Source organism: Bombus huntii, chromosome 9 (assembly GCF_024542735.1).
Source record: "Bombus huntii isolate Logan2020A chromosome 9, iyBomHunt1.1, whole genome shotgun sequence".
NCBI lineage: Eukaryota > Metazoa > Arthropoda > Insecta > Hymenoptera > Apidae > Bombus > Bombus huntii.
In genome coordinates, this window is record NC_066246.1 from 4,082,331 (window position 1) to 4,103,454 (window position 21,124).

At 42.9% G+C, this 21,124-nt stretch overlaps 1 protein-coding gene and 1 long non-coding RNA gene across 24 annotated transcripts in view; one reads left to right on the top strand and one right to left on the bottom strand.

Moving 5' to 3' along the window:
- Nucleotides 1-44: 44 nt before the first annotated feature.
- Nucleotides 45-21,124, bottom strand: part of LOC126869563 (serine/threonine-protein kinase MARK2-like) — a 49,748-nt gene continuing 28,668 nt past the window's right edge. For 8 of the 23 annotated variants that reach the window (XM_050626285.1, XM_050626286.1, XM_050626284.1 and 5 more), the window contains exons 3-16: nucleotides 17,157-17,372; nucleotides 16,695-17,073; nucleotides 16,375-16,595; nucleotides 16,165-16,276; nucleotides 15,472-15,584; nucleotides 15,160-15,379; nucleotides 14,564-14,761; nucleotides 13,660-13,861; nucleotides 12,052-12,219; nucleotides 10,318-10,438; nucleotides 10,030-10,118; nucleotides 2,242-2,283; nucleotides 795-906; nucleotides 45-592 (exon numbers count right to left, since the gene is read on the bottom strand). In XM_050626285.1, the coding sequence (XP_050482242.1) occupies nucleotides 374-592; nucleotides 795-906; nucleotides 2,242-2,283; nucleotides 10,030-10,118; nucleotides 10,318-10,438; nucleotides 12,052-12,219; nucleotides 13,660-13,861; nucleotides 14,564-14,761; nucleotides 15,160-15,379; nucleotides 15,472-15,584; nucleotides 16,165-16,276; nucleotides 16,375-16,595; nucleotides 16,695-17,073; nucleotides 17,157-17,372 (2,412 nt within the window). In that variant the 3' untranslated portion in view covers nucleotides 45-373. Of the gene's footprint in view, nucleotides 593-794; nucleotides 907-2,241; nucleotides 2,284-2,756; nucleotides 6,108-6,584; nucleotides 8,102-10,029; nucleotides 10,119-10,317; nucleotides 10,439-12,051; nucleotides 12,220-13,659; nucleotides 13,862-14,563; nucleotides 14,762-15,159; nucleotides 15,380-15,471; nucleotides 15,585-16,164; nucleotides 16,277-16,374; nucleotides 16,596-16,694; nucleotides 17,074-17,156; nucleotides 17,373-17,944; nucleotides 19,612-20,683; nucleotides 20,991-21,124 lie in introns of those variants that run through there. The other 15 variants (XM_050626283.1, XM_050626266.1, XM_050626267.1 and 12 more) reach the window with 13 other exon arrangements.
- On the top strand, nucleotides 2,161-3,388 carry LOC126869632 (uncharacterized). The gene is made up of 2 exons (XR_007690954.1): nucleotides 2,161-2,302; nucleotides 2,500-3,388. It is a non-coding gene; the product is annotated as an uncharacterized LOC126869632 (long non-coding RNA).

The window sequence follows — 21,124 nt, forward strand, 5'->3', positions numbered from 1 at the left end:
AATCGGAATCGATATCGGTATTGGTATCGGTATGGGCGTTGACGTCGGTGTCGGTGTCAGTGTCGGTATCCATATCGGTATCGGCGTCGGCATCTGCATCGGCGTCGGTATCGGTATCGGTATCGGTATCGGCGTCGGCATCGGTATCGGCATCGGCATCGGTATCGGCATCGGAATCGGCATCGGCATCGTTATCGGTATCGGCACCGGTATCGGTATCGGTATCGATATCGGTGTCGGTATCAGTATCGTCGACGAGGTTAAAGTCCCAGAAGAAGGAAAACTGAAAGTCGTCGGTAACCGTGAATTTGCGTCATCGATCACGAGAGCGTTATGGGTTGGCGCGAGTGGATAGAGCGCCTGTTGTCGGCAGTCACAGCTTGAGTTCGTTCGCTATTTTGCTAGCAATGTTTTTGAAGCCGATCGATGTGCCTGAGATCCGTTTGAACCGTACACCGTTCAGAGAAAGTCGTGGCAGTTTACAGACTTCTATCTCCCACTGTACTTGGCTATCTGTAGCCGCGTCTCCATGTGCGCACAGTAGCAGGAACCTTTCGCGTTGCTCGTACTGACACTTATTGGCGTCCAACACCTAGAGAATCGATCGACACACATTAGTAAATAATCCTTTATGCTCGTCGTTACGATATTCGAAATTCGAGAAATATCAGAGTTTCTACGAGACAACGCGCTACAATCATCGTTGTACTCTTTCTTTTCTTTATTTCTTCTACGAGGCACACGAACAAATATATTAAAAGGATATTTTAAGGATATACGATCCATTGCAATACCTTTCGAATTTCGGACATGATTTCGTTCGGATCTCGACTACTCGTGGTTTTCATACTCCAAGTGAAACGTAGACTGCGTGGTTTAACTTGCTCGTCGTTAGTGGTTGCTCCGCTGTAACAAAAGAACGTTTTAACCCCTTGCCCTACGATTTAAATTCCGAATGCGACCAAGAAAAAGTGTTTGTCGCCTGTATGTAGCCCGAAGAACATACGTTTCATGCTCGTGTTGTTTATGATTGACCCGAAGGGCGTATCACGAGTTCAACTCGACGTTGCAGATTAAATTTTCTCGATCGAGTTACGCGTTATTCGTACGAAAATTTTCGAGCGACTGAAACGTATCGATTAATCGTCAAACATTCATCTGTCGTTACCGCTCTTTTTCTGCGTTCTCGTGTCGTATCGCATCCATGTCTCCCATTTCCCGTCTCGTCGTTCACAGAGATCTCGATAGTTGCGGAACACGTGCATTAAGATTTCGTAAGCCGTAGATCATTGAATGATTCGAAAGACGCAACGTAAAACGTGACATGCGTGCACACATGCATACATACCGACACTTCTATAGGAGAAAAAGCTAACAATTTTCCCGAGAAACGTGTCAATTATACGTAAAGACGGTCAAAGATTTCGAATTTGAAACAGCGTGTATCGCGGTTCTCTAACGTTCGATTTCTTTTCCTTGTCCTTCCGTTGCATTCCGTTTCGTTTCGTTTCGCATCGTTTGAATTATCGGCGTGCGGCGCGATTACACACAGAAACTTTCTTCCTTTTTTCTTACTCGTCTCGCGATCGAATCGTCAGATATGGAAAAAAAAAAATAATCGATCCGACCTAATACATTTTAATGTAGTTAAAATAATCACACAGCTGTAAGATAAAAGAGAAAGAAAAGAAGAAAGAGTATGTGAAAAATTGAACGAGGAACGTTCTGTTCCTATGACATGTATATTGCTGTCTATCCAGCCGATCGTTCGGCTGGTTCGTATACGGTACACGGTATACAGTACGCAATTACGATTATTGCGTGGCAAGTAACGCATCTGTATCGTATACGTATGCTTCAAGTATATACATCGGTGCTTTTCTATCGATACACATGTGAAACATTGCTCTTCGAATAACGAACACATTGCTTTACAGAAAGAGGCGTCACTCTATTCTACGTCGTAATGAGACTGTATGGATTTACATAGCAGTTAAGCGTCGATAAAGAATAATCCAAGTAAAGATACAGATTCGAATGATTCGCGATAACGAACGAAATCTTGAGAAAAAAAAAAAAAAAAAAAATAAAAGAGAAAAAAAGAAGAAAGAAAGAGAAGAAGTAGTAAGCGGTGAGAAAAGAAAGATAAAAAGAAAGAACGAGACAACAGAAGAGAACAAAATGGATAAAATACGAAATTAGAATGTGTGGACCATGGTATTATGGTATGTAGCAACGTACCTCACTACTGGGTGCTTGGGAGGTACGGATGGGTCCATGGGGCTGAAATAACAAAACAAAGGTAGTTGCAAATACTAAATATGATAAATCATCAAATCAAATTCAGGCAAATTCAGTTCATACGTTTAAGCACCACCATTCTTTCTATCACCATCGCATACCTATCGCAAACATTGGCGAGTTATACCAGAGATAGTTCTAACGGTAGATAGCATTGATTAAAAGAGTCAAACGAATTTTATTACCGTTCTTTTCTAGCATTTCAGGGAAATATAAATAGAAACGAAGGTTAATCGAGTGCTTGTTACTCGTCTACGATGGTCATACATGTTGTCAATGGTACAAAAATACGTCCACGTCCATTTCCTGTCTCAAACGTTCGAGCATCTACAGTTCGAACTAAAGCTAATTGCACGCAACGCTTTTAACAAAAACAATATATCGTACAACGCACACGTAGAATAATTGAATTGCTTTTGAATAGAGGATTGAGAAATAAATTGATACAACACATGTATAAGGCAGTTTTAACATATTTATTAATATGAAATTATTACTATTATTGCTTCTTAAAATTATTTTAAATAATATTTCTATTCACTTTCTATTAGCTATTTACTGCCCTCCGTATCGTAAAGATCTAAAGTAATCGCCTTTCAGATAGATCCATGAAAATGATCGGTTCTCGGTCAAAGATCCATCGACGAAAGGGGGGGAAAAATCAAGAAAAAAGAAAAAAAGAGAAAAGAAAAATGCCAGACGTTTAAACAGTTGGATGAGAGCTGGAGTGCAGCAAAGAGCATTTAATATCATTTACAGATGTGCTATATTGGTAAATCTTGCGTATAAAATCTTGCGTTGTTGGTGTCATTTCTCTTTTCCTTTATCCCTCCTATCTTTATACGTATTACAATATACACGACAAATTCGAGATGCTTAAATTCCATTTCCTGTATCTTTCTCCCGTGCGCGTAAACTAGCAATCTACTTGGAGATCTTGGGAATACGTTATCAATTTTTCCTTTCCATCGCCGGGATCTAAAGAATTTTTCAATGGAACCCAACGTTTTCTTTCGATTCTATACGAACGCGCGTCGTATGACATCGAAGATTACCAAATTAGGTAGAGTAACTATAATAAAAGAATAATAAAAGAAATTTTCGGTCGATGATTAATCGCGATGAACTGTTTCTTTGATTTGAGAAAAACGTTGGAATTAACGCGCGAAAAGATACTTTTGTATACCAGCAGGCAACCTCGTTCGATCGACGAAAACTCGTGACAAAACAAAAAGACTTACGGCAGTTTTAATCGTTAAATTCACCCAAGGCCTTCATTCATTCTTTCGCTCGTTCGCTCGATCAGGCACCCACTTTCCTCATATGATCCTTTTCTTTCTTCACTTACACCACAACGTATTACAAATCTTTATTTTACTTTCTTATTCTCTCTTTTGTAAGTAATGGTAGTTATCGTATCGTTCGGTATGTACATATTACGCATTTTCATCGGACTGTGTGAAATTTGTATCGATGCTTGAAAAACTAGTGCATAGTATTCGTATTCGTTTCATCGTTCTCTTTTTCTCTTTTTTCTTTCCTTTTTCTCGTTTTCTTTTTCTATTTTTTTTTTATAGTAAAAATACGCATGAAATGTATAACATCGAAAAGAGGAAGGCACGCAGTTTCGACAATGATCTGGTTTACGCAATATTCGAGACCATTTAGACGATCAATTACCTGACAATTATTTGACAAAGAGGACGCTCGTATTTAAATATAGGATACTGTTTGCTCCGTTCTTGTGGTTTGCTTACGTATCTCTCGTACAAGTTATAAAACAAATAGGTATTCGCAAAAATATGACATCGATCGTAGTGGAAAAACGACTTCGAAGTTTACGAATTCGTACCATCGGACGTGAAACATTGTTGCGTTAAAAAAAAGGACGTTTGAAGAATAGGTAATTTTCTGTTAAATCGCGATTACCATAAAAAATAAATTGTATATGATTTTACTAAATTAACTAACTAGCGTACTACATCAATTGCGATAAGATAATATCGCATATAAAAATATGGAACAAACCGTTCGAGTCTTGTTCGTTTTAAATCTTCGACATCTTCTCTTTCTTTTTCCCCCCTTTCTTCTCTTTTAACAAAAGTCGCGTTTCTCTTGGACGCTAGAGATAACCCATTGTTTTAAAACTTGACCTTTTCTTTATTCTTTCACTTTTGCCTCGCACTTGCTTAGTATTGAGATCAATTACGAAACAATATCGTATTGCTTTAATGCAAAAGAAATGGAAAACCTGATGTCGCTTCGCTCTTTTTTCTCCTTTTTCTCTTTTCATTTTCCTCGTCCGTTTGTTATCGTAATTATTACTATTAATATTTCTTTGCTAAATAAACTGTTTAGCGGTAGGAAGAAAATGCATATCCGCGCAACGGAATAGTTTGCTGTTCGTTTACGCAACTCGAACTCGAGAATTGAGCTGCAATTCGAAATTCGAAGGTGTCTGAAGGAAATCTGAATTTCCAGGATAAATAAGTCGACGAGCAACGGATGGTTGCCGTTTCGTTACGGCGAGTATGTTAAAAAAAAAAAAAAAGGCATGCGGAGGAGAAAATACAATGGAATGCCTTTGATGATATACGTTACATCGTGTTTCGTAGCGATTCGGAATAGAAGTAAGAAAATGCATCGCGTGTCGATGGAATCGGATCGACCGATTCGTAACAACGGAGTGCGAAGCACGAACGTTAGATAGGATAAGAGTGTCAAATGTAAAAAGGGAATATAACGAATATAAAATAACGAATGCGAAAGCTGCTTGTTAGCCGATAAACGGGTGCAACGTGTCTGATATCGATTCTTTGAGAATTCGTCGCCGAATTCTTGTACGTTCGACGAGTCATTGAATTGTTCTCGGTTCTTTTTCCATTTTCTGAGATATAATTTATTTTCATCGTTACGTTAAGAAGCTGTACAAAATACTTTACGAATGCAAATACTGAAACTACATATCATGAAATGTATGAAACTATATATGTCATATATTTACATAAATTACACGCATATGTATATTGCGACATACATGTACATTCGTATAAAAAAAAAAAAAAAAAAATGCATTTTCGGTTAAAGAAAAGAATCGATATAAGAATCTTCTTATAGTCGATGATTCAGTCGAGTCTATCTTGCTTTCAGTATCGAATAGAAATGTAACAATTGCAAACTTAAACATAATTCGCGTTTATTTCCGACGTAAGGCAACAAATATTTTGGATATCGATAGAAAAAAGGAACAGACACTGATAAGTAATGGAGAAACAAAGAACGAAGAGTCGATAGAACTCGTAACGCTCGGTCATTATTGCGATAACGTGTGTTAGCTGTTCTCCCATTCTCTCGGATTTGAAAGGGAGCGATTAATAACAAGAGATCGAATAAAGCGATGGTTGAAGCGTGTTGGCGTAACGAAGTGACGAATAAAATTACGTGGTTCTACTCCGGAGAATTTTGCTCGCGAAACGATCGACGAGCGAGTTTAAAAAATTATCGATATCCAACATATTTCCTCGAATTTACGATGTATCATCGCTACGAAGTTTTAACCATTTCTCGATATATGTCTTTGATACAAAATCTAAGTAAAAATTATCATCAGACAAATGAAGACAGAAAGAAAAGAAAATAATAGGAATACGCTAATGTTAGAAGTTATAGTCGGCCGGTCGATCGGACTTTAATTACTGTGCCGGTAAAATGTCTGTATATTGCCGTTGCTTGATATTCAGCGTGCGGCTCGCTCTCATTTCGGCTCGAGGGAAACAAGGCGAGACTTCAGCCTTCACTTAGAAAACCTGTCAACGTACGAAGAATTCTCATGTACTCCATTATTGTTGTGAAATGAACCGTGTGACGTTTGTTAGTACAATTATACCACTTTTACGAGGACTAAAGGATAGGTATTCGTACGTTTTCGATAACAAAAACAAAGCTATAGAACGTTCACGCGATGGACGACGATTGACGAACGTTGTCGCTTCATCGACAACGTCGAATTCGTCGGTAAAACAAACGTTCTGGTCAACTGATCGGACCTAAAGTAGACAAACGACAATTACTTTTCGGGAAAGGTCGCGAGTCTAACGAGGCAAAAACACGCTGACATTATTAAGCGGTACCACCTGCATGTTTTCTTCTTCGCGATTGTTAATACGACAACGATGGATTTTACCGAGTGATTTGAATCGTCAAGATTATATATTTTGTCCGTGCGACTTTGGCACTGTCCACGCGTAAAAAGTCACGCTTGCAGCGACATCGTTTCACGCGTATTTTTCTTCTTTTTTCTTTTCTTTTTTTTTCTTTTTTTTTTATCGTAAACACGGTAACAGCGATAATGATGGTAACGGTAACGGTAACTGTAACGATAACGCTAAAAGTAATAATATCGGAAACGAAAACAAGAAGTGAAACGAAAATGGAAACGGAAATTGGCAACGATAGCGAGTAACGGTGTGCCACGTGCCACGCGCGACTTAAGATCACGGTACGCGCGAAATACTCCATCTCGTCTTTACCCTATTTCCCCTTTAGGTCTGACAATTCTTTTTCCTTCTCCTATTTTTCCAACGTAACTCTCTTTCCTTCCCTTTTCCATCTTCTCTCTCTCTCTCTTTCTCTCTCTGTCTCTCTCTTTCTCCTGCTTTCTTCTTCTTCTTTTCGTCGCTCCTTTGTCAGTTTGCCACGAGACTAAAGACAGGAAAACTGGACAGGCGGACGAACGAGCACATCGTACCGCGACTACTCGCGAGCGCTACGCGTTACGTACAAAAGTGGATTAGTCTGTTCGATCAAGTAAACCGTTGAAAAGCGTTCAAAGGATCGGGTTATTCAACAAGATCAGGAATGATCGATTCGCATGAACCAGATCGACGAAAGATCGACGAAAGATCGACGAAAGATCGACGAAAGATCGATGAATTATCGACGATGAGTGGCCGACGTTCGTTACGGTTATTTTAGGACGAAGAAGGTAAAACGAAGCTGACGTACGACGCGATGAATATACGTATAAAAATAGAAAGAGATTATGTATAGATAGGTACGTCTTTAAAAGATGAGCGGCATGAAAGTGCACGTTCACTATAGCTGGCAGGCTGAATCAGGAAAGGCACGATTTTCAATGCTAAGTCTAAGGGGATAAGGCTGCGGGCTGGCAGTTGCGGCGACGACGGCTGCGACAGTGACGGTAACGATGACGACGACGGTAGTGACGATGGTGACGACAAAACAGCGACAGCAACGGATTGTTGGATCGTCGCGCGTCAGGAAGACACTTCGCGTTCCGAAGGATCGTTATAGGATGAACGCGAGAATGTCGCACTCCGTGCGCCTAACGGTAACAATATCGTAAGAACTTTTCTTTTATAATCAACGACAACGATCTGTCGACTCTGAAAAGCTTGACGATACACCACAGAATAACGGAGCGAGAGACGGAACACGTTATTTCTTTTCTTTGCTCTTCTCTTCTCTTCTCTTCTCTTCTCTTCTCTTCCCTTTTCTCCTCTTCTCTTCTTTCCTCTTCCGTTTCCTTTTTTCCTTTCTTTTCGTTTCGTACTGTCTCGTTCGTTGGTCAAACGCATTCCGACATCCGTGGATCGTTGAGCCGGTAACACGGATGCTGTTACCATTGTTTCAGGCCGATAGAACGCGACGCGCTCGGCTCGCTGGTCTTGCTGCGTTCGCGCGAATTTCTGTCGCGCGCATCGGTCGTTAAGTTTTGCGCGTCTCTACGGCCATCGTTTGACGAAGCTCGAGCGATGTCAAGATTTAATCGGTTCATGTCCTGTAGCATACAATACACCGGTAAACATTAATCCAAGTGTGAAGAATTTGAGCGATGCACCAATGGCTATTATGCTGTGTCGGCAAATCGGACAGAATTTTCGGTTTGATCGAACAGTTGTGTCTATAGTACGTATCGACGATGCGTACAGTGACCATATCGTGAAAGTAGAAAAGATGCTGACGGTGAGACGAACAAGCTGCATTGCTCTCGTTATTCTGTGGCCTTGGGTCCTCGCTTCGAACCGTTTTATCGCCTACGCTTTATCCCTCTACTCTACCTCTATTCTACGCGTACCAATATAACAACACGCATTTTCACTTTTTCCGATTATTGTAATGATTGTTGTATGCGACAAAATCAAGGTTCCATATATAAAGTATAGGTAAAGTACTAAGTCAAGGATATGCCTCGCTACAGTCGAGTCAAAAAGGGATGCACAATGAGTATGCGAGGTGGCCTGAACTCGAGCTGGCCAAGCGGTATTACTATCGTCGATGAATTCTCAGGATTTTCTTTCGTAAATAGGAACGTTCGAACATTAAGCAGACACGATAACGGTACGTTCGCTATGAAGGACACAGAACGGACGACGAATACGTTTTTCCTATAATTGTTCTTGATGCTTTTCTTCTCGGTTAACGAATTATATTCTTATATAGGAAAACGAGACAGGAATCGAAGGGGGAAACAGGTAGATAGATAAAGATAGATGAGAATTAGAACGGTCATTGTCAAGGTGTGTGCGTATATGTATTGCGTATGTATGTACGTTTCAGTCTTTGTGCGCCTGTGTGTTTGTTTGTTTGTTTGTTTGTTTGTTTGTTCGCTTGTTTGCTTGTGTGTGTGTGTGTGTAACAATCGGTTAACGAAGATAGTAGAGTCGAACTAAAAGGGTGCTATAGAAACCTGAGAAGCAGATGCTTATGGGATAAAGAAACGGCGAAAACGGCGTAGAAACAAATACAACTACGAGATGTATCGTGAACAAGCTACGTTTTTCGTCGCTTTCACTGATAATGGTCGCTGCTCGCTCATCGGGTTACTAATTGATCGTACTGTATATCGTTTTTGCAGTATATTACGTATACTTGTATAGAAATGTTACGTTAAATACGATACGGAAATATTTGACGTATCGATAAGAAATTTTTAGAATTACATAGTCATTGTGCATCCTTAAAACAGAAATATCATATCACATGCAAAACGATAGGTTCGACTCGTTTAAACTATTGTAGCATAAGTATAAATACAGTCGAAAAATCGTTCGTTTCACGGGATTAATTGCTACGCATGCATCGAAAGGCCCACTGTAAAAGCTTTTGTGTTTCCAACTTTATCTTTCCGATATATAGACATTAGCGATGATTTTATAATCGGACAACCGTATCACAAGATCGAATGAAGTACACGCCTGGCTCGCGAATCAGAATCGAACGTATCGTACGTACACCATTTTCTCGTTTTGTCTCTTTCTTTTCGTTCATGGACTATCTTTTTTCTCTCTCTCCTTCTCTTCTTCTGCCGCCGTTTCTTCTTCTTCTTTTCTTTCTTTTACTTTTACGTTACTTCTACTACAACTTTACGTTTACTTGTTCTCCTTCCATTTCACGAAGAAAGAACGTTTTTCAAATCGGAGCGTGGTCGAGCGCGATTCGTTCGGTACGCGGATCGGTGAAAAATTTGCATTTCCGAAAAGAATTTCATCGTTTATCGTACAAGGTTGATCGATTGTCGTCCATCGAAATTTTACGATTAGACACTTGGCCGAACTTCGATCGTAAGCTAAAGATATATTTGTGGACGAACGGTGGTACTTTACAGTGGTACATGTACTAGCATGCTGTCGAATACGAGAAACCGTTTTTTTTTCTGTCTTTTTTTTTTTTCAATGTATGTACGTATAACGAATCGGCAAAACTTACCGTTTGGAGAACCTCGAGGATAACTTGGAGAAGAAGGACGGTCTCGCTAATGGACTAATTGCATTTGTGTCCTGTGTATGCGTATGACCCTAGAAAGTTTATAGAACACAACTATACATGGTAATGGAAAGTTACGCGATAAATAAACTTAACCGTTTAGTTGTTAGCTTACAACGTCTATATCGGAAATCTCGATCATCTTCGATCTATAGATCATTAAAATTTTCTGATCGATACCATTAAAAAAAAAAAAAAAAAAAAAAAAAAAATGTATCGAAACTTACGAACCTGAGTATGATTTCGCTGAGCTCTATTCTGGCCAGAATGGAACGTGCTACGGCTTGGAACATTTCTCGGAAATGCCGGTGTTGTAGGCGTTGCCAGTCTATTGCTTGGAGATACACCCAAACTAGTTGAGAAAAGATCATGTTTCTATTATTATTCTCGTAATTGATGGGTAACGCGCGTGTCTATCGGTGCATAATACGTATATACATGTGTACTTATGTATATACATATCGATAATGTTTGCTTTGCCCGTGTCGGTTCTTTTGCTAGAGATTTGTGCATTTAAACGATACGAAAGATTCCTCGTTTCCGTTTCGTACATCTTATGGTTACAAACAAAAAAACAAGCAAAAGACAAGGATGCAAAATAAGAGAAACATAGGATGTAAAGTAAAATGTTCACTTTTCACGCGAATTCTTCCGTGAGGTTCAAGGGGGCAGTTGTAAAAGTAGATAATGCACAAGCGATCTTTGTATGTCTTGCAAAACAAGCTTCGACAGTCTCAGCTAAGAAAGCGGAATTTGAAACGAATTAGTTTGGTTTATCTAGTGAAAGTTAGATGATTGGCGGGTATGAAATGTAACGATACAGTTTTGCGTTCTATTTGCGTATGCGTCGACAGGACGTACGATTGTTTCGAGGTAATTTGCTCCATCGAATTGACGAAACACCGATTAAATTCGTATCGGTTAGAGGAGAAAGAATTGGACACGTTTGCAAGATCCGAGTTATCGATACGTACGCGCGCGTGCACGTAGCACGGAAAATTTCGTTCGAAACGATAGCCAATTCGATAGGACGACGACGTCGCGATCGTCGTATCTGGATACTCGACGATTCCGACGTTACGTTTTGATATTCTTTTCATTACGCCGAGGCGTATGCTGTCACGCGCGTTGCTATCTCGAGGCACACGCAAATTGTCGCATTGCCGCGGTGTTTACGTTAAACCGTTTCGTGTTATAACGTATGGTTACCCGCTAATTTTAAAACGAAAGACAACTTGGAGCAAAAATGCAGAATGGCGTTTAGCTGTTCGTGTGTGAACACGGTGATTGTAGTCGTAGGCGCAGAATTATGTGCGAGAAACAAGGTAGTTTGGATAAATGAGAAACCGGTGACCAAAGCCGATGATCGCTAGTAGATAACTAACAACGACGATACTCATGCAAATTAGAAACAGAAATTAGATAAAACAAAGGTGATTACGAATAAATGACCAGAAACTGTCCTAGGACGAACCTACGAGGGCCGATTTGCATCGCGAACAAGACGTTGTGCAATTTCTACGTTTCTTTCGAAGCACGAACGCGCCACACACAAGTTCTAGTTGCCCTAAGAGAGTTAGTGGCCCAAGAAGGAAATAAATATGTAAAATATGAACGAATGAAAAGAATGTACTCGAATATCTTTTGCAGTTACTGTGTGCTCCAATAGTCTAACGTAAAATTCTGCCGTGCCTCGTTGAAATCGTTTAGGGTCGGCGATGAACGAGTTTTTCCATATGGAACAGGTTCGATGGCCTTCGATGACCGATCCGGATCGAATCTCTTGAGTGGAATTTGAAATCGTATACTTAAACTTTAAGCGATCCCTTTGAATTTAAAATGTACAAAGATTCGTGGTAGAACGATGTAATCGGTGTGACCGGTAGAGCGGTACGTTAGACTTTTGTCGCATATCTAATAGAGGACTGTATACAGGTTGGCTGATAAGGCTTTGAGGATCTGTACCTCTGTCTAAGAGGGTCAGCAGTGGCGAGTAAGGAGTTGTGGGCGTTGCGTGGTTGAGGGTCCAGTAGTGAATGGTCGCTGGGGGGTACGCCACTCGAGGAACGGTGACCTGCGCTGATGCTCGCAGACTTGGTGTGACCCCGCGTTGGTCTAGTGCCCTCGCCAAGGCTGTGTACAAAACTAATCAGCACTCTGCCCGGCCCTACTTTTCTACGATTTCTATAGCTATTCGCGACGACGTTACGTTTACTTTCTCGCGTTTCTCTTTACTTTAGCTTCTCTCTTTTCTTCCCCTTCTTCTTTCGTTTTCTCTTTTTCTTTTTTTCTTTCTTTTCCGTTTTCTTTTTTTTTTTTTTTGCTTTAAACGTTTCTAAGATTCTCGCTGAATTTCTTTACACGTTCGTAGTCGAATTTCTTGGTGACACGTATCGGAATTTCATAACGGAAGGTTACGTTATTCCGATACGCGAATGTTTTCTTATCGCTTCAACGTCAAACGACATCCCGTAACTCTTTTCCTTTTTTCTTTTTTTTCTCTGTTTTTAGAAACTGTTCGAAAGGATAGGAACAAAAGAAAGGGAAAGAAGAGGAACGGAACGAACCGATGGTGGGTGTTGGTTCGCGTGTTCATTCATCTACGTTGATCGTACTACATAGATACGTAGGTATGTTTCGTAGGACGCGAACGGATTCACTGAAAACTAGAGGAACAGGGTGTGCTACCGCGGGGGTTGGATGGGTAGTAGGGGGATACATAGGGTAGGTTGAGGTGAGCGGATGACAAATGAAAATTCTATCTGGCATTGCCAATGATATTAGCACGCGAGAACTTCTACGATAAGGGGAACGGAATGTGACGCTAAAACATAAACAGTGACGTATGTATGATGATGTTAATGACTGTTTTTATACACACACGCTGATAAATCTAGACATACGCTGGTAAAAAACAGAGTAAAGAGATATGTGAATGTAACTGTGATTCGGTATAATTTTAGCAAGCACTTGTATATGTATACACGTTTAATTAGACTATCTGTTTCGGTAGATCTGTCAAGCCATAAAGAAAGTGATCTGCGAACGAACGATTGGCAGGCAGCAGCCAACATGCTAGAGCAACGCAACAAACAAAGAAACTCCCTGGGGCTTATCATGACAGATTTTTTGTTATCGATCGGCCGGTTTTTCTACGTTTGTTCGTTAAAGTTAAAGAGTTAATCACCTATTACGTGGTTAGTAGTCGGTACAACGAAAACATTGTTGTTTAGTCAATAACGGAACACTGTAACGTATATACGATTACACGGGCCGCGCATGTTTGTGCGCGCGTTAACGAAATTAATTTTAATCGTTCGATCGACGTACACACTGGATCGTGCTCGCGATTCTTTCGAATACTCGCGTTCGAAAAACGATCGAGCTGTTACTTTTACAAGTACAGCGATTGAACGCGGGAAGAACGTATATTGCGTACGATCGCGCGGATCCAGCGTCTACGTTTCATCGAGGCTACTCTACGATCTTTCTCGCCCTTTGATTTATCGTGAGAGAAAAGAAAAGAATTCCTTTTAATAATACGATCTGAAAAACAATTGGATATCACTGTACCTGGGTGCGTCGTTGGTTCTTTCGGTAGACGAGGAGGACGTTTTCGCTTGATCATAGGAGATGGTACTACGTCGACCAACAGAACCAGGGGCAGGTGAGGTAAGAGGCCGACCACCACCTACCCCTGCGTTCATCGTATTGCTCTTGCCTGCCCATGCCCTACCACCGGGACTTGTACCCACGCCTAGAATGAACATTGTCACTGCAAGCCTCATTAGATATAGTTCAACACAAAACAAAGCAGCGTACTTTACTAAATTATAACAAGCATGGCAACGAGTACAAATAAAATTGGGGAGGGGCGCGCACGTGTTGCACCGTGCAAAACACTGCACAGCGTCTCATCCGCTTCCATCCGTAAAGAGAATCGTGGAATTCTGTTTTTCTTATTCGTTGAAACGATAAATGGTAGGAAACGTACGTGATAAATTCTCAGTGCAAGGATCAAAGAGAGGCAGATGCGACGCTAAAATTACACGTACACGTACAATCGTAACTTTGTAACTGTCATCGGTATAAGCGAATACGTAGACGTCGTTACGATCGATGTATTGGTTGAAAAAAGAAAAAAATGTAACTACTTTCGATACACGGTGATTTCGCTACTCTCGGAGAGTAAAGGACTACAACGATCTAGAATTAGCGCACAGCATCGATACGTCCTTGCGGTAACGTTTACGAATTAGGGGTAAAAACAAGACAAAGGGTAAAAGAGAAACGAACAATATATAAATAACGAATTAATCAAAACATTGGTGGATTAGGGTACGAATCACGGGCAATCTTATCCAAAGCAGAACACGTTCGTGGAAGCTTTACACAATTACAGAGCCGCAAAAAACAATTGAACAGATACCGATCGAATTACGGTGGTACAAGTCACAGGATAACGAAAATAACTCACTAGTATCTAATTGGCCAGGACTGTTTTTAGGAGCCGAAGGTCGACTCGCAGAAACACGAGCGGTATTCTCCTTGATGGTGGCCGCGTCCACGGTATTTTGTCTCTTAAAATTACTACCGCTGCCACCAGTCACTGTTCCACCAGTCGTAGCAGTCGCGTGATTATGGTTCGTTGCGTTTCCTGGACTTGGTGCTGCTCCTAGCAAAATATAAACGTCGTATACGAAACAAGAATAGGATCAGTCGCGCGCGTAACAACGTGGGCTTTGGTCGTTACTAAGAGTTTTCCTACGAATATCCTCGTAGTAATTGCTAATCCTTTAGCACGGGGAAACACTGAAAATCAAGAGAAACTCTCGCTGAAACATAGACACGTTCGATGATCGAATCGCCACTACTACCTACATAGGCTTCGTGATAATCTCCTAATCAGCTGATAGATTTACTTCGTCTTTAAGGTTCGTCAGCATAGCGTAGCATACGTTACTAAGCGATACGTCCAATCCGGATTGACGCAGAGGTTATTAAATAAGTTTACAGTGGTAGTCGTTGATCTGGAATATGGCTGGAACGAGAGGTTTGACGGTAGTTACTTACGAAGCGTTTCAAGACCGGACGAGACTCGTCTACTTGGTTTTGGGTTGCTAGCGGAAATACTTCTATGAACACCTCTATGCGACGGACTCTGCACAGCGCCACCTGTGCCTCCGCCGCTTCCGCCACCTCCTCCGCCGCCGCCGCCGCCTCCCGAACCAGCTTGCGGTGGAATGTTGCGCAGCGACAATGAACTGCCTGACCGCGAGCCGTCGGATTCAGGCTACGAAACGAATCATTTTCATTTCTACTTCTTCATCGATCGCGTTAACCTTACGCGTACTTTCGATAAATCGAGTCTCCTTCCGTACTCACATCGGTTGTCTTTCTTCCTAAGAGTAAGTACGTGGCGAATACGTCATCGTACTTTGCCTGTCCTAAGGAATCTTCTATTTCGCTTCTCGTGTACCCCATACTAGCCAGGGCCTCTAAAACAAACAGGTGTAACGGCATAGTCACAACCACTAAAGATATCAGAATAATACGATCGATTCGACACAAGAGAAACATTACATTACTACGGCTTTATACACTTTCGCGATTTTATACACTTATAGATACAAAAGAAACATTTTCAAAAGAAGCCCGGTGCTATGCTGTGCGAAAAATATGCATTCACAGACGCCTCTTACTACCAATAATGCTATGGCTATTACTACTACCGCTACTAGTACTACTGTCACTAACACGGTTTCTAGTACTATTACTATTACTATCTCTATTGCGCATAGTTCGGCGCACACATTAAAAACACAGCCAGCTCTCGTACGTAGTAAGATCGTCTGACGGTCCTATCGATGCGAAGAGTTCAAGAATCGTTTAATTACGACCAACCGTTGCTTGATTAAAGAGTCGTATACCGTTCACGGAACTGTATAGCACGTTCGATGCCGAGCAGCGTTACACGATGCGACGCGACGTTAGTCGACGTGACAACTGGGTGGTCGTAAATCATGCAGTTTTATTATTTTATGTAGAAACAATAAATAGTAAGTGTTATGTACATACTGGCAGACTCACCTATCCTCTTGTGGTCTTTATAATCAGGTTCAGGTTCTAAGTACGGTTTTAATTCATCGTCGTCATATCCCATGTTCATCCATTTGTCTTTCATAATAGTCTAGAAGCAGAGAAAAATAGGAACGCTCTAGAAGCAGACACTGTACGCGGCCGTTGATCGCGTTACGTTCGCCGTGATTATCATGTCGGGCCGCTTACCTCTAGGGAGGCCCGTTTCGTCGGGTTGAGCACCAAAAACTTTTTCAACAGGTTCTCGCAATCCGTGGACATGTAAAACGGTATTCGATATTTTCCTCGTAGTACTCGTTCCCTCAGTTCTCTCAGCGTCGAACCGTCGAAGGGCAGTGATCCGGACACTAATGTGTACAATATCACTCCCAACGACCAAACGTCCACTTCGGGCCCGTCGTACTTTTTACCTAAATGGCAAACAAATAGATCGATGAAATCGCTGCTTTCTCTCGAAAGAAAAACAAAAAAGAGAAAGAAAAGAAGAGGAAAGGAGAGACAAAGTATACCCTGGAAAAGTTCGGGTGCTGCGTAAGGAGGTGAACCGCAGAAGGTATCCAACTTATTGCCCGGAGTGAATTCATTGCTGAAACCGAAATCTGCGATTTTGATGTTCATCTCGCTGTCGAGTAGCAAGTTTTCCGCCTTCAAGTCCCTGTGAATGATCTTCTTTTGATGGCAGTATTGCACGGCAGAGACGATCTGCCGGAACTTTGCTCTAGCCTCCTTCTCCTTCATTCGACCGTGCAAAACCAAGTAGTCGAAAACTTCACCACCACTAGCGTACTCCATTACCAGGTACAATGTTTTCTCGGTCTCGATTACTTGGAAAAGCTTCACTATGTTCGGATGGTCGAGCATCTTCATTATTCTGACTTCGCGGAACAGCTGTAACACGCAACGAACACCGATCACGTCTTCTCGTTAATAGCTTCGTTCTGACGACGATTCAACAACAACGCATTCCTTACCTTTTGAAGACTACCGGGATTTAATTGAGTCTTGTCGATGATTTTGATAGCCACTTCTTTCCCGGTAGGCACGTGCTTGGCAAGCTTTACCTTGGCAAAGTTACCTTTGCCGATTGTTTTGAGTAATTTGTACTTGCCGATGTGGGGCTCCTCCGAGGTCCGACTTCGAGACGAGAGTCGACCACCGCTACTCGACACTCCCACGCCATCCCCTGTCTGAAATAAACGCGGTAGATCTCGTTAGATTAAAACCGAATACGAGGGACGGTGGTGATTCTCGCATGGCGTTGCAGCTGCTGCGACAAAACTGAATTCTACCGACCGACTCAACGTTTCGGTCGTTTACGCGAGATTTCTTTATTCTCATATATGATATATATATATATATATATATATATATATATATATATATATATATATATATATATATATATATATATATATATATATATATCAGTCTTTGCTGGCGAAGTTCGAATTTTGCTCGAATTCGCTCGAGTTTGCTCGACTTGTTACTAGAGCGCGTCGAGCTTTACGCACGCAATTCGCGTGTCGCGACCACGCGACCACGCGACCACGCGATCACGTTTCACATTTCCAGGGACGGAAACTCGTCGATGGGATTTAATCGAACCTCGTTAAAGAAACTTCATGCGAATTGCGTTTCTAATATCGTAGCGTTCGAGCGTACAGGCTGTGCAGAAATTTGTCGATGAAGTTGCATTGCAAAAGAAACGTGAAGATAGCTCGGAAGATGCAGAGATAATAATTTGTACAAGGTCAATTACCCGCGTATGGCCACGAGTGACCATCTTGCAAGAGGAGGCTGCAGCAACTTTCGAGGCCGCCAGTTTGATCGGTTTTTCTTCGGCGTGTTGCAAAGAAACAAAGAAAATCGACCGGCAATCGAGAAGATGTTGCTCGCGGCACCTTCTCCTTTATGGCCACCGACTCGATCGAAACAAGCTTTCGGCCGCTTCGGAGGTTAGCAAGAAAAGGGCATCAACGATCGGAACGCTCGAGCGAGTAACATTCGCTTCTCCGTCGTACTCTTCCCTGGCCATTTTCGTTTACAGCCGACGTGCACCAAGTCCGTATCACCTTATTCATAAATCAGCCAGATAAAGCGCGTATACGACATCGCAGATGTGGGAAGATGCGTCAAAGCGGAACAAACTGTTTTCTGTCTTTTCTGCGAGGGATCCTTCCCTGAGAATCGCATAATGACACACACGATCCGTTTCCTTTCGCGCTTTTCCGGTCCAACTATTTCGTAAACGGTAGTAAAAAGATACTCGAGTTATCGGACAGAAGAGAGGCTTTTACCGAGGCAACGACGGCTCGCGTTGACTTTCAACGAAAGTGGCAAAGACAGGAGGGGAAGGGATTCGTACGGTTGCGATCGGCAGCCATACAACTGCGTGCGCGTGTCCAAAGCGAAACGAAACGAAACATCGTCTCGTTCGAACAATCTTCGCGAACGATTGCCGAGTAGCTTCCTGTTTCCTTTCACAAAAACCAGTCCGAAAGCGTGCACGAATCTCGACGAATATTAGAAACAGTCGTTTACGAATCAGCACGTATCACTCAGACACTGTTTGCGTCGCAAGATTGGTCGCTCGACAACAGCGAAAGTGCACACTCGGCTGTTCGCACTGTCGCCTCGATGAATTCACCGACGAGTAGTTCCTGCATTGGTGACGGCGAAGAACGAAAAAGGGGCGAGGAGCGTACACATCGATGGCGAGAAACGTAGATTGCCCGGTGTCGGTCGATCCGAAACTCGTTAGACGAATCGAAACGGCGCTCGAACGGAAACGAAAAAAGCAACGATCGACGCTCGAACACAAAGTCCCGGAGGCGTGCCACGAACGCGAACGCGAGCGCGAGCGCGTACGCGTCTGACGTCACTAATCACAATTGGCGGCCTTCGTCTCTGGGTTAGGTCGCGCGAGGACCGAGCGGAACGCATCCTCGTCCTCCGGTCGGTGACAGATCCGACTCCAAGGTGTCGCCACGCGATACCACGTACGAAACAGGACGCGTGACGTCCAAGGAGATTTTGCTCGTCGTCGCGTCACCGTCCGACGACTAGACTCGTATTTCACTTCTCCCTCGTATTCGTCGGTTAGAGCGGACTCGCTTGCCGGCCAAAGAAGTGCACAGCCGAGGGATGCGAAAGGAGAATCAATACGCGTAATGCCGCCACCCCCTACTGCTACTCTACAAGCGAACCACCCTTGATAGCCGAGCTTTCCCAGCTCTCCTTCCTTGTCCGCTTTCCCCTACGATTGTCTCCATGCGACCACCGCAATCACGAGCACGAACACAAGCACGACCATCGGCGGTATCGCGAGCATGGCGAACAAGTTCATGGCGATCACGACGATGACGACCACGACGATGACGACCACGACGACGACGACGACGACGGCCGCGACAACGGCGACAACGACGACGAGCACGACGATGATCACGTCTGCGCAAGCGTCAACCTCGGCAATAAGTACCGACTACCAACAACCCCTCTTGCCAACTTTCGCGAATCACCTCCGTCCTCTGGGGCGCGCGATCGAAACCGAGTTTTCGCGTCGTCAGCTGATCACGCGTTCGATCGACGACCATCGTCGTTTCCGAATTCGTCGCGTTGTTAATTCGATGGGAGAAAAAGAACAAGAAGAACAAGAACAAGAAGAAAAAGGCGAAGAGAAAGAAGAGGAGAAAAAGAGGAAAACGATCGAGTCGTGTCGAGCGAGTTACTTAACAGGAATTCGGTGTATTGCTCGGTTTGCAACGAGATACGATTTAAAGGGACTGGCGAGCCAAGCGCTGGCTTAACGCGTGAAGAGATTCGATATTTTGGACCGGGTCGCTTCCAATCTGCTGAGTCGGGAGGAAAAAAGAGGGGAGAGGGGACGAGGAAGAAAGAAGATAAGAAACGGGATGCGGGGTAAAAAAGCGTGTGACGCAAAAGTGGGAAATCGACTTTGATGGGTTTCACGATCGTTAGACGATACACCCTCGTACGAGCGAGTAGACGCGCAAGCCATCCGCGTCGTTCTAGCTGAAACGGACGAGGAGCAGACTGCGAGTCTAAGTAGGTAGGTGATCCGGGCGTGTATGTAAATGCGTTTACGCTGCTGTGCTCTCGTTATACTCGACTGGTCAGCCGGGGTTTGTAACTACGTTCGCCGAACGTGGATACGGCGACGCGACCGACCATCGGTCTCGACATCGCTCATCAGCATTCCACTTATCCTATCGACTCGATGGTTCGATCTGTATGGGTTTCGCTGCGATTTAACGTCGTTGTTCGAAGAAGAGACAAAACGGTAAACGAAAATTAAAACGGAAAGAAATCGAAAAAGAAAAGAAAAGAAAAAGGTTTGAAAAGAGAAAAGATGAAATAATGCTTGTCATTGGGAAATTTCCCTCGACCATCTCTCTCTCACTCTCATTCTCTCCGTCCGCTCTCCAAAGGATTTACTACTTCTATTTAATTGCCGTCCATTATAAACAATATCTACCTCCTTCTCATTTATGCCACTCTTCTGCATGATGTCTGACGACGGTTTGATCGCGTTGTTAACCGCATTGGTTTGTCGCCGTTGTTGCTGCCGTTGATCTTTCTTCGCGTTGTTGTTGGCCCGTGCCGCGACGAACGCACGCGCTTGCTGCACCATCCTAGTCTGCGCTCGAAGGGGCACTTCCGCTTCCTGTGCTCGCCTCGTGTCCGAGGCTGTCCTTGACAATTTCGTCGTCGCTTTCTTCGTTGTAACACCCGCGTTTCCCGTCGAGTTCCTCGTCGCGTCTCCTCGATGCAACGGAGAGGCCCTTTTCGTTTTAATTCATCGATGGTCATTCTCTAACTCTGTCGTTCGTCGTTCTTTTTTTTTTTTTTTTTTTTTCTACGATTTTAGGCGTTAGATCGACATGCCTCTTCGTCGCGCTTGCCTTCGCCCGGCTCT